The sequence below is a fragment of the Helianthus annuus genome, chromosome 17 (assembly GCF_002127325.2).
Source record: "Helianthus annuus cultivar XRQ/B chromosome 17, HanXRQr2.0-SUNRISE, whole genome shotgun sequence".
NCBI classification, from domain to species: domain Eukaryota; kingdom Viridiplantae; phylum Streptophyta; class Magnoliopsida; order Asterales; family Asteraceae; genus Helianthus; species Helianthus annuus.
The window spans coordinates 174,702,516-174,715,837 of NC_035449.2; the positions used below are offsets into that span (position 1 = coordinate 174,702,516).

Here is a 13,322-nt window from a genome sequence, read left to right on the forward strand (position 1 = left end):
GGAGCGAGCTCGATCTGAAATTCAACCTGACGATGAGGCGGTAAGCCAGGTAAGTCTTCAGGAAACACTTGAGGGTAATCACGAACAACTGGTATATCCTCCAGTTTCTTTTCCTTTGCTGCTGCGTCCGAAACAAGAGCCAGAATGGCTGTGTGACCCTTACGTAAACATTTCTGAGCTTTCAAGAAAGAGATGAGGCCAACCACTGCACCACTCTTGTCGCCTTGAACTTCGAGAGGTTCTTGACCCAAACGAGGAATGCGAATGATATTCTCACTGCATAAGATTTCTGCCTGATGTTGGGATAACCAATCCATCCCAATCACGACGTCAAAGCTACCCAAAACTATAGGAATGAGATCGATTGAGAAAGCTTGACCAGCTAGGGTAAGATTACAACCCTGAACTATGTGCGTGGCTTCTAGACTTTTACCGTTAGCTAACTCTACTACATGTTTGGTGGGTAAAAGTGTTGGTGCACGTTTTAGCAGTTGACACATTTTCACAGACATATAGCTTGTATCCGCACCCGAATCAAATAAAACAGTAACATAAATATTGTCAAGGAGAAACTTACCCATAACAACGTTGGGATCGTTCCTTGCGTCACCCTGACCTAGCACGAACATACGACCACGAGCTTCGTTGCCGTTGTTGTTGTTGTTTCCCCCGTTGTTGTTATTGTTCCCGTTACCCTGATTGTGGTTGCGATTCTGATTCTGGTTCAGCTGAGGGCAATCGCGTTTGAAATGACCTTCAGCCCCACACTGAAAACATCCCCGGTTTCCACGCTGTGGCTACTGCTGCTGGTTCTGGTTCTGGTTCTGGTTCTGAGGAGCTGGTAACTGAGGTTGCTGGTTCTGGTTTGCAGGACGAGGGCTCCTACAGTCTTTGGCCTCGTGACCCATCTTAAGACACCTTTGACAACGACCCTTGTTACACGGGCCGTGGTGATGCCTGTTGCAGTTGTAACACTTAGGTTGACTTCCCTGATATCTCTTCTGCCTGTGACCACTAGAGGATTGCTGACTGGGGCTCTGGTAGTGGTCGATCTTCTGCTGCTGAGCTTGAGACTGAACGGATGCTGAACCTTTACTAGAATCTCCTTCCCACTTTCTTTTGCTGTCGCTAGTAGTAGCAGGAGTAACTGAAGGAGTAACTGTAGCAGTAGCGTTGACACGCTTAGGCAGTTTATTCTGATCCACTGCCTGATCGATAATGCGATGAGCGAGACGCTGAATTTCCTGGATGTTGTCGAGATTAGCCGAGGTAACATGGCTCTGGATCTTTGGTGCCAATCCCTTGAGATACATCTCAATGCGCTTGTACGGAGGGTCCACCATAGTTGGACATAACACGGCCAGCTCATTCGACCGTTTAGTATACGCTTCAATTTCCGATCCAACCATTTTCAGATTATACAGCTCATCCTCCAACTTATGAATATCCTCACGCGTGCAATACTCACGCTTGATGAGTTCCTTGAAATCGTTCCATGGGGTGGCGTTAGCAGCTGCCAACCCTAAGATCTGGACTTGGGCGTTCCACCAAGTCAGTGCTATTCCTTCCAAGGTGCCAGTAGCAAACTTGACCTTGCGAGCCTCAGGACACTCGCACATTTCGAATACTGATTCTAGCTTTTCAAACCAGTGGAGGAGTCCCACTGCCCCCTCTGTGCCGCTGAAAGAGTTTGGACGACAGTCCATGAAGTTCTTGAATGTGCAGACAGGCTGCTGCGCGTGTTGACCTATTGTGTACGAATAGGACGATGTTAAATACGAGAGTTAATGTAGGATCTAGAGATCCTAGTGTGTGCCTATATTGCAGGATATACTACCTGCTTGAGCTGCTGCAACTGCCGCAGCAACTTGAGCTTGAACGAGAGCCTCTAGCTGGGCTTGAGTTATGTTAAGTCGTCCAGACATGATCTTCATTGTAAAAGAGTAACGTAAGTAGGAGTGTTCCGTGAGTAGGGCGATGACAGAAAAGTGTAGGCATATAGGTGTTCTCATATAGTAAAGACATGTGTATCTAAGCGTAATGCGAGCAATGTTCTAAGCAGTTCTAGCAAACAGGCAATAAACATAAACCTTATTACCTAGGATGTCGAGTCTTGCACGTGGAGCGAAGCGTCGTTGTGGATCGTTGAGAGCACGGTTCTGGTTATAGTCTGGTTTTAATAAAAACGTTTTCCCATATTAAAACCAAGTTCTCTATAACCAATGGCTCTGATACCAATCTGTCACACCCCCAAAATCCACCCGCGGAATACCACCGCTTGGGAGCGTGACTGACCAGGATCAAGCCACCAATTATATCAAACATAGCATTTAATAAAAGTCATAAACATAATTGATGGTCAAACCAACGTTGTATATGTAGCGGAAGCATTAAATGTAAAACCCAAAACATAAGTACCAATGTGTGAACGTAAAAGTGTTTAATAATCATTCACATGTTCTTGTCCACAACGACCCGCTTCTCCTCCGGTGCAAGCTCCAAGTATACCTAAGGTCCTGCAAGGCATGCAACAAATAATCAACAAACTAGTTGAGCGAGTTCACAGTAAGTTCATAGTATAATGTGCATGTTTAACTAGTGGGGGTTTCCCAGACTAGTGTGTACTAAAGGTTGGGGCTTCCCATGTTCATATTACTGGTGGGGGCTTCCCATGTTTATCCTGGCTAATGAGGGCTTCTCATTATCGGTACTTACTAGACTAACTTCCGACCATGTGTTCTCCTTTACCGAGAACAGGAAAACGTACAGGGCCACGTAGGCTTTACGTGACGTGTCCTTCCCCGAGGACAGTGGTACGCGTGGGGGCTACGTAGGCTTTACGCAGCGTGGCCTTCCGACCTGGAAGCCAGTGGATGGTATCGGGTTACGTAGGCTTTACGTAACGTGTCCTCCCGACCCGGGAGACATATGGCAAATACTGGGTTACGTAGGCTTTACGTAACGTGTCCTGACTAACCTGAGGACAATGGTCTATAGTCTGGTGTATGCGTAAGTACGAGTAATCATTCCATATTCAACATATCCAACCCAATTCCCAACCCGGGAATCCCATGCCTTGGCTGTGGGAACTCACCTTGGTTTGCTCGGCAGATACACAAAGAATACAGGTAGCAAGTAAACGGTCAACCACGTCCTATCATGGTTATTATACGAGTCAGGTTCGTGTATAGTACTTATATAGTATCACGTATAGTCATGGCAAACATGTACACGTATCTACAATCCAACAAACATTCTAAGTGTTCGGCCCAATCATAACCCGGCCCAAATACATATCAGCCCATTGGATAAGCAGTCCAATAACATAACAGTCATAAGATTCTCAATCGGCCCAAATAGTAAACGCATACAAGTCCATTAATAAATAGTCCTCAAATCCAATCATTGGGCCTAACTGATTGGGCCCGTGACAGCGAAGGCCCAAAACAGTGTATGTGCAAAGGTGGTCTCGACTCGCAACGGGGTTACGAGTCGCAACAGGGATCTCGAGTCGTAACAGCTGGATACGAGTCGCATTAGATGGTCTCGGCTCATCACGGTTTGGTTACGAGTCGCAACGGGACTCGCAACGGGATCTCGGCTGGTGCTGTTCGTGGTCTCGAGTCGAGACGGGGAGGTTTCGACTCGCAATCTGAGTCGCAACCGGCTGTGTAACTTGTTTCCATAAATCCTGTAACAATCACTCCGTGATTCTAGCGAACAACTTAGGCAGTTTCACAATTCAGATCAATTAACAGTTTTTAACAATTTCATAACATCTTCAAGCATGCTCATATCATTAGTTCATATATTCAACCTCAGTTCACAATAATTACATAAACATAACCCGCAATCTAATTATATAACCGAATTCTAGATCAACCATGCCTTCCCCTAAACATGTTTGCACATTAGAATCATCACAGCCGATTATAAGCACAAGTATACAAACCGATCCAGGGTTACAACAAGAACAATTAGAAACATACCATTCGGTTATCATGCATTCATACAACATATAACCAAATACAAAATATCATCAATCGATCCAACTAGCATGTGATCCGGTTATTAACAAAATCATATAAACACGTCATCATGAACATCATACTAACCGAGATAGGAATAGAGGGATTCAGATTCAAAAGATTCGAAGGGTGTTCGGCAGTCTTCGGTTCCGAGCCGAGAGAGAGAGAGAGAGAGCTTGGTGTTTGTGTGTGTTCTTGGTTGCCAAGATTGTGAAAACAAAAACCCTAATGAGATACATGTACGTATGGAAAGGAAGTGGGCCGAAAACCCCACTTGGGCTATCTCATGGTCTCGAGTCCAATTGCATGGACCGAGTGGGTTGATGTGATTGAGATACTATTCGGTTCGATAACTTCAACACTTAATCACATAATTCACGTAACACGTATCATTCAATCAATCAATATAATCACATAATCACACTAGTTCACTGGTTACACGTAATGCACGAGACGGTAAAGTACGAGTTGTCACACTGATGATGACAGAAAGATTGTTGCAGAAGATGAAGCTGCTTATGGTACTCTGTCAATGGCTCTCGGAATGGACATCTCAATTGGAGTCAGAAACTGCAAAAGCACCAAAGAAATATGGGACACACTGGTACATCTGTTTGAAGGAAATGACGATATGAAAGCCAGTCGTGTTAACATGATGAACCAGCAATTTAGTTCCTTCAACTATATCAACAGAGAAATGGTTGAAAATCAAATCAGAAGATTCGTTAAGCTTGTGTCTCAAATGGTGAGTGTTGGAATCGATGTCTCAAACAGTGCAATGAATCGTCAATTGCTTAACTCTCTGCCTAAGGGTTGGGATGCTGAAGTTTCAATGATAAAGCGTACCAAAGATCTAAATGAAATGACACTAACTGAGTTAATTGCCACCATTAAGTCTTGCGAGATCGATAATCAACAAAGAGAAATCAATCACAAGAACTCTCTGATGACTGCAGGAGTAGCTAGTCCGAACAACGCCGCACTTATGACTCAGGCTCATCCAAATCTGGTTTTCAGTCCTGTTCATGGAATGGTGAACCACAACCTAAACATTGTTTTCAGTCCCATCGATGCCCCAAAACCGAACTATGTGTATGGAATGGATGCCTGTCAATACCACAAACATCGCTGCCCCACAATCTCAATCTCAGCCTCAGCCACAACATGCGAATGCTGCTTTTAGTCCAAACACTCAGTCTGCTCCTCAGAACACCCCATCAGTTAATCACATGGCTTTCTTGACCAAACAGAATGAAGAAAAACTTGCTCTTGCAACATCCATGATCAATAGCTTCAACGCCTTCTTGGCAGGAGAACTCATACCGTCAACAGAGCTTACACCAGAAGTAAATCAAGTCGTGGAAGAGGACTTAGGTGAGCTGGATGTAGCTTGGAACATGGCTATGTCAGCTTTTAAAGCTGATAAGTTTGCGAAAAGATACGGGCGTCGTCCTATGCTTGCTAGTCCAAACTTTCTGAAAAACAAGCTGAGGTGCAACAGATGCTATGAACCAGGGCATTTTTCTAGGGATTGCAAGAAAGTTATGACAGGGTATGAAGCAACTCAGGCTGCTGCAGCAAGGAACAAAGAGAGGTCTATGGTTCCCGTTACTCCTGCAGAAACTGTTACCTCAAGTAAACCAACCATCAAATGTTCTTGTATAAACCATTGTCATATGTTTAAAAGTCCAAAATGTAGTCATGTATGTGTAACAAATGTTATGTATGTTAAGTAAAATGTATTCACTTAAACCAAATGTAAAAATGAACAAAACAGAGTATTTTGAGTATATCAAAAAGTTATGTTTTGCAAAGTAAATGCATGTTTTAATGATACAAACATTTATGTGGTAAGTTAGTGTTAGACCCTTTATAGGTTTACGGATAAGAGAGATAATGGTTTAAATGATGTAATGGGTTATGTATTGGGTTTTGGGCTTAGTAATGTAGTTATGGGCCTAGGGTTAGGGAGCACACTCCCTAATCCCTTGCTATAAATAGTAAATGCTGTAGTAGGTGCATGGTTGGTGATTTTGGGAATATCTTGTATTAGACAAACACTTTGTATGCAAGATTGAAGCTTTTGAATATTAATCATCCTACCTTTCTTGTTTATTTCTTTTACAAATTGTTTGTGTGATTCCGCCACCTTACGAGTTGTGCGATATCATTGTGATCTCGGTTTCGGGACTGACAGTTAACGCATTCATTCAAGCCTTGAGACAGACGGATAACCCTAAGTAAAGGTTATCAAAAGAAATGTTTTCGGATTCAGTCATTCCTTACACCCAAACAAACCTAGGATGTCAGGAACGAGATTTGTCAAGTCCTATGGTACCATTACTTACTACCGAGCAGCGTAGCTAATGTTAATGAATGTATATAAGTCCCGTATGTGCGAACCAAATGTTATACCAAATGTAAACATGTTATATGAAAACAATGCACTAAGTATGCTAAGTTAACATACAAATCAGAAAAGTTATGTGAAACAATGTGCTAATATGCCATGTAAACATATATAGCAAAGTAATGTAATGTAAATCAATGTGCTAGCATGATAAGTAAACATACATAGCGAAACATCATGAAATCATGTACTAATAGTGTACTAATGAACATAGCAAGCATATGATGTAAAACATGGAATGCACAAAAGTAACAAGTAGGCACATGTGTTTTACCCCAAAATGTTTGGAAAACAGTAAAAGAGGGGTCTATGTATTCACTTGAGATTGCTAAATAGACTTTAGATATTACCAAGCAAGCTAGAAGATCACGGATTCAAACGGCACCTAATATAGGTATCTACATTAATAAACGGACCTATCGGAGGATCGGGTAGTACTAGGGTTCGTAAACCAAATGAGTGTGCGCACCCATGTAATATGGTTTGATAAAGCCTACATACTAAAACGAAACTTATCCTAAGTGCTTTTGACCCGTTACGACCCGTTTAGGTAGCTTATGCTACTTTAACGCGTCGTTCGCGTAAAACGTGTTCGGAATGCCTAACTAGTCCTATGACAAGCAAGATATGGCTTAACATGCTTAAAATTGTTGCTAAATCAGTTTAGATGTCAAAAATTATGTTACATAGGCTTAAAATGAATTTTGGCGCAAAAAGAGTATTTTGGTAATTTTCCTAAGGCATAAGAACTACTTATCATACAACTACTTAAACGACGTGACCATAAGGTATAACCTCGGAAGGTTATTCCCTAAACAACTATGGTCACCTAAAGTGTTTGGTCGGATCCTAAAGATCGACCAAATGGGTCGGGTTCGAAAGTATAGGCGATTGATTAGATCGCTTACCTTTACGACCTTAGACAAGCACAATTCTAAAAGCGACGAGCTAAACATGCTAGAACATGTTTAGTAATGTTAGAAAACAGGTTTGGTACTAAAACAAAAGGTTTTAATACACTAGAGTAGTTTGGTTACAAAATACGCAGGAAACACATTTTGGCCGAAACTACGACTCGTCACTGAGCCTAGATAACGTGGTAATCAGTAGGTATAATTACTAGGGACTATAACCATCGTGATTACGCTCACGTTATGAAGTTCAAACTAACTTCGCATTGACCATAAACTGGTCAATGCAGAAAGTCAAACACAGTTTGACTTTAATGCTAAAACGAACGAAAAACGCGAAAGAATACTTACAGAAGGTCCCCGCAAGATTTGATTCCGATTCTCTCTCAGGTAGGAAGCATATAATTCCACTTAGAGAGCTTGAATCAGATCAAATGTGAGGAAATGAGGGAAATGCGTTGTGTTTATATAGGCATGGCACAACCGTTAGGATTGTTTCTTGGAGAAGGAGGGCACGATCTAAGCCGTACATTTGCCATATCCTGATTGGGTACCTTGATGGGCACACAAACCAGCCCATAGAAACCCCAAAACCATGTGCACAAGTGGGTAAAAGCTGGATCAAGCTGGAAAGCACTTTCTACTGATCTGGGGGTTGCTTACGGACCGTAAGCATGTCCATACGGTCCTTAAGGACCCTGCAGACCAGCTAAGTTTGCATTTTGACAGCTTTGGTCCCTGTGCGCGTATGGTTGTCTTTTAGCACTTCTAACACCCGTTAAACCCATTTTTAAGCTCTAATAGGATGTTAAAGCATAGGGAACATGAAATATGCTCAAAAATATGCCGGATGTCGGTTCGTTTGGCCGTACGATTACGTTGTTCGGTTAATTACGACGGAAGTCGTAATGGACGCAAAAACGGTCCAAATTGCGCGACGAATGGAATTTTGACAAGCCAATCACTAAAACATAATATTTTAATGATTACATAAATTTTTGGATTTCCGGATGTATTCAGAACGTAAGTTTTGTGCGAAAATGCAAACTTATGCACTTTTTGACGCTTTTAGTCCTTGAATGAGCATGCAGTTTATTTTAGCACACCGAACCCCTCAAAGCCTATTTCTAAACTATGTAAAGGATATTTAGGGTGTGTTTAACTTATGGCTATGTTCCGGAATGTTCGTTACAGTTCAAATTGGCATACTTTGGCAGTTTGTCAATTTTAGTCCCTGAATGCGAATAAACTTGATTTTCCCATACCAAAGCCTTCAACACTTATTTCTAAGTTATGTAAAGGTTATTTCAGGTATGTTAAGCATAAATTGATGTTACGGAGTATTTGTCGCGTTTAACTGATTACGTTTACGCACCAGTTTGCGTATAATCCTCCAGAGAGCGATAAAGACTTTGAAATTGAATATAAACCAAAACATGAAAAACATCAAACATAAACAAACAAACTTTGGGATCAAATAACTTTATTTCATTGATAATGGAATCGTTCACAATGATTACAAGCACAAATGTCACACATTAATGATTAGCATTGTGTCAGAAAGACAAGTAAACTCACCGGTAAGACACATTGTGTCAGCAATTCTATAGAAAGCAGTCAGATAATGAAATTAGGGCCTAAGCGTAGGTCCAATGTCTAAAATACATTAAAACCCAAGCATGGATACAAGGGTTGACATAGAGACTTTCCGGAAGCTAAAATATGCACTAAAAAGCACCAAAAACACACTTTAAATACCGAATTCTACATATTTCAGCAAAATTCAGCATTGTAAGAAGTTAGTAACGTGTAAAAATATGACTAAATGGTCCTGAATGGTTTCCTAAGTGTCAGGAATTAAAAGTATCACAAAAGGATACATAAAGGACACTAAACGGTGCAATTTAGCACTTTAACGAACCGATATCTAACCGAACAACCGGACACTACTCGAAACACCAAAATATTACTTGAAGCATTTTTTTAATGTTTCTGAGCTAGTTATGATCCCCGAACACCATAACACCTCTTATAACATAATAACACATTAAATCCCTAATCAAGAAACCTGAACCTTAACTTATTTATGTAATTAGTAATTGAAACTTACACTTTACCCCCCTCCCCCCATTCATGTGGACGGTTACAAGAAGTGACCCCACCAAGATCTTCACTTAATCTTTCTTCATTCCCCACGGCCAACCACACCACTCCTTCTGACACCCCATTTACTCCAGCCCATACATCCTCACCGGCCCACATACCTACTGCTCACACACCTACGACCCATACACCACCACCCCCAGCTTCATCACCTTTCCACACCACTTCAGCCCAACCACCGTCAGCCCACACGTCTCCCTCCGCCCAAGCCCAAACACCCCACGTCTCACCTCTCTCGGCCTCAGCCCAAACACCTCACGACCCACCCCTCTCGGCCCAACCTTCACCACACTCCCCCAACTTTACCGCTGATCTCTCAAACCCACTGTCCTCACCTCCTCCTCAATCACCACCTAGCCCACCTCACTCGTTTCATATCCCTTCTCCACCCACTCCTCCTGCTCGAACTATGCGAACACGAGCCATGCACGACATCACTAAGCCGGTTCATAAACTTAATCTCCACACCTCCTCCATCATTCCAATACCAAAACAACCCACTGATGCCTTGTCCATTCCCGAATGGTATAACGCAATGAAAACAGAATTTCACGCTCTTATTAAAAATGAGACCTGGGAATTAGTTCCTAGACGTCCGACCATGAATGTTATTCGAAGTATGTGGCTTTTTAAGCACAAGTTTAAATCGGATGGTACTTTGGAGCGATACAAGGCACGGTTAGTATGTGATGGTCGGTTTCAACAAGTTGGTATTGACTGTGGTGATACGTTTAGTCCTGTGGTAAAACCGGCTACCATTCGTATCATACTGTCACTGGCTCTTTCCAACTCATGGTCTGTACATCAATTAGACGTTACCAATGCGTTTCTACACGGTAATCTTAATGAAACGGTATACATGTATCAACCAATGGGTTTTCGGCATCGAGATTTTCCGAATCATGTTTGTCGCCTCAAAAAGTCGCTATATGGGTTAAAGCAAGCACCACGGGCGTGGTATCAATGTTTCACTGATTATGTTCTCACTATGGGATTTATCCAAAGCAGGTGCGACACATCCTTATTTATTTTTCATCACGGGAAGGACACTGCCTTCTTGCTTCTCTATGTTGATGACATTGTCCTTGTCACCTCTTCTGATCAACTTCAGCAACGCCTTATGGCGCATCTTACCAATGAGTTTGCAATGAAAGACCTTGGCCCTCTAAGTTTCTTCCTTGGCATCTCGGTTTCAAGAACCAAAGACTTCATGTTCTAGTCACAACAAGCATATGCACTTGATATTATCAAACGGGCCAACATGACACAATGTAATCCGGTATCTACTCCCGTTGACACTAATGCCAAGCTCAGTGCCTCGTCCGGTGATGATTTTGCCGACCCAACTCTTTACCGCAGCTTGGCAGGTGCGTTACAATATCTCACCTTTACACGTCCCGACATCAGTTACGCGGTCCAACAAATATGCATGCATATGCACACCCCTAAAACGGGCCATTGGCTAGCTCTGAAACGGATCATCCGGTACATCAAAGGTACTGTCTCATTCGGCTTAACACTCGGCCCCACTGGCTCCAAGTCCCTCGTTGCCTACACGGACGCCGACTGGGCTGGCTGCCCTGACACCCGTCGGTCGACTAGTGGATATTGTGTTTATTATGGCGACAATCTTATTTCGTGATCCTCGAAACGGCAACCGACTATATCTCGATCGAGTGCTGAAGCCGAATATCGGGCAGTTGCTAACGTAGTCTCAGAAATATGTTGGCTTCGTAATCTACTATTGGAACTTCGCCGGCCACTGTTACTCGCCACACTCGTCTATTGTGATAACATTAGTGCGATTTACTTAATGGGCAATCCGGTTCAGCATCAACGTACGAAACATATCGAACTTGATATACACTTTGTTCGCGAACAAGTTCAACACGGACAGGTGCGTGTGTTACATGTTCCCTCTCGATACCAAGTCGCTGACATTTTCACCAAAGGACTTCCGCGGATTCTCTTTGAAGATTTTAGATCCAGTCTCAGCATCCGGTCCCCTCCCGCTTTGACTGCAGGGGTGTAATAGCTCTAGTCATTATTTGTAAATTTAGAAATGATAGTGATCGCATGTATTATGGAAATTTGTTATATCTCTCCCAAAATAGAGGAGATATGTATCTATATATGTGAATGAGAATGAAGGAGAGGATCATCGATCCTATTACAGAATATTGGCCTCTTACACCTCATACATCTTTTTATCATTCTCCTGCATGTTCACATAGGCTGTGACACGAGGTCTGCCTTCAAAGTCATGTGTAGGGTTTGTGTACCCATCAACAATATAGATCCACATGTGAGTGTCCTGATATTCAATGAAGGATTGAAACCTATCATTCCATGTCAAGTAGTTCTCCACCTTCATCATCTTTGGTGGTTTGTTCGTAGTGCCAACCTCATGCTTCATCCTTAAGAGTTCGTTCAATTTAGTCATGTTCGACATTTTAATGTAAGCAGACTGGTAAAACCGTACAAATTTTGTCCGAAATCTGTTTTTATCAAATTATACCGTTAGATTCGTCTTGAGATTACGATTCCAATGATATATTGTCACACCCCCAAAATCCACCTGCGGAGTATCACCGCTTGGGAGCGTGACCGACCAGGATCAAACCACCAATCATATCAAACACAACATTTAATAATAAAAGTAGATAATATAATTCATCACGACATGATTAATGTCCAAAACCAAACTTTGTTTAAATAGCGGAAGCATGTAAGTAAACCCAACATAAGCGATAATGTATAAAATGTCATAAGTGTTTAATTCAGCGTTCACGACCCATGCCCACAACGACCTGCTCCTCCTTGTGCAAGCTCCATAAGTACCTAAGGTCCTGCAAGGCATGCAGCAGAGAGTCAACAACTAGTTGAGCGAGTTCACAGTTAACAGTTCAGTAATAGCAAACCGTAATAGTACGTGTATCAGTATGTTCGTTCGTTATTCAGGTATTCGTTCGTATCGCGGCCTCCCAGGCAGGTATGCGAAGATTAGAGGAAATTTCCCAAGTATTCTAGACTAGGTTTATTTGTATCGCGGCCTCCCAGGCAGGTGTGCGAAGATTAGTACATTTAGTTCGCGACCTTCCTATGGCAGGTGTGCGAAGTCAGTCATAATATCGCGGCCAACCCTTGGCAGGTGTGCGAAGATCAGTTCAATGAGTGTTACTAGTCTAGCCGTATCTTATCGTTAGATTCTATCATCTGAGTAAATACAATAAGTCATCCAATCCCATTCCCACCCGGGAACCCCATGCCTTGGCTGTGTGAACTCACCTTGGTTTGCTCGATATGCTAAGTTAAGTGCTCACAATTTGTCAGTCAAGTCCTATATTTATGCACGCATGCACAATCAGTACATGATCATAAAGTTTCGCATGCAATCAATTTCACAGAGTGTGTTTGACAGTTAATATTATGTAACACACTAACAGTTAATCACATATAATAAGCTTAGCATACGTAACCTAATTAACATAACCTAGTTAACTTACTAACATTCTTGGCATGCTTAACAGTGTAAGTAGACCTAACAGGTTCAACAACTAACATCGTTAATAACTAACAGAGTTACCATCTAGAATACATATGAGATCATATGTGATGAAAACACATTAATGGTGAAAACACTTTTAGATGAAAACCCCTCATGGACGAAATCAGATGCTGCCAAACAACCTTTTGGCGAAAACCCTTTTGGAGCCGAAATCACTTGGGCCGAAATCCCCCAAGGTGATTTCGTTGGGGTGGAGTTTTGGTTCCCGTCGGTTTTATGATCAACATCATCATTCACAGCCG

General features: G+C 42.3%; 1 protein-coding gene across 1 annotated transcript; it reads left to right on the top strand.

The window, feature by feature from the left end:
- The first annotated feature begins 10,773 nt into the window (after nt 1-10,773).
- On the top strand, nt 10,774-11,154 carry LOC110925254 (uncharacterized mitochondrial protein AtMg00810-like). Its single transcript, XM_022169217.1, has one exon. The coding sequence runs from the start codon at nt 10,774-10,776 to the stop codon at nt 11,152-11,154; it is 381 nt and encodes a 126-aa protein (XP_022024909.1).
- Nucleotides 11,155-13,322: the final 2,168 nt, after the last annotated feature.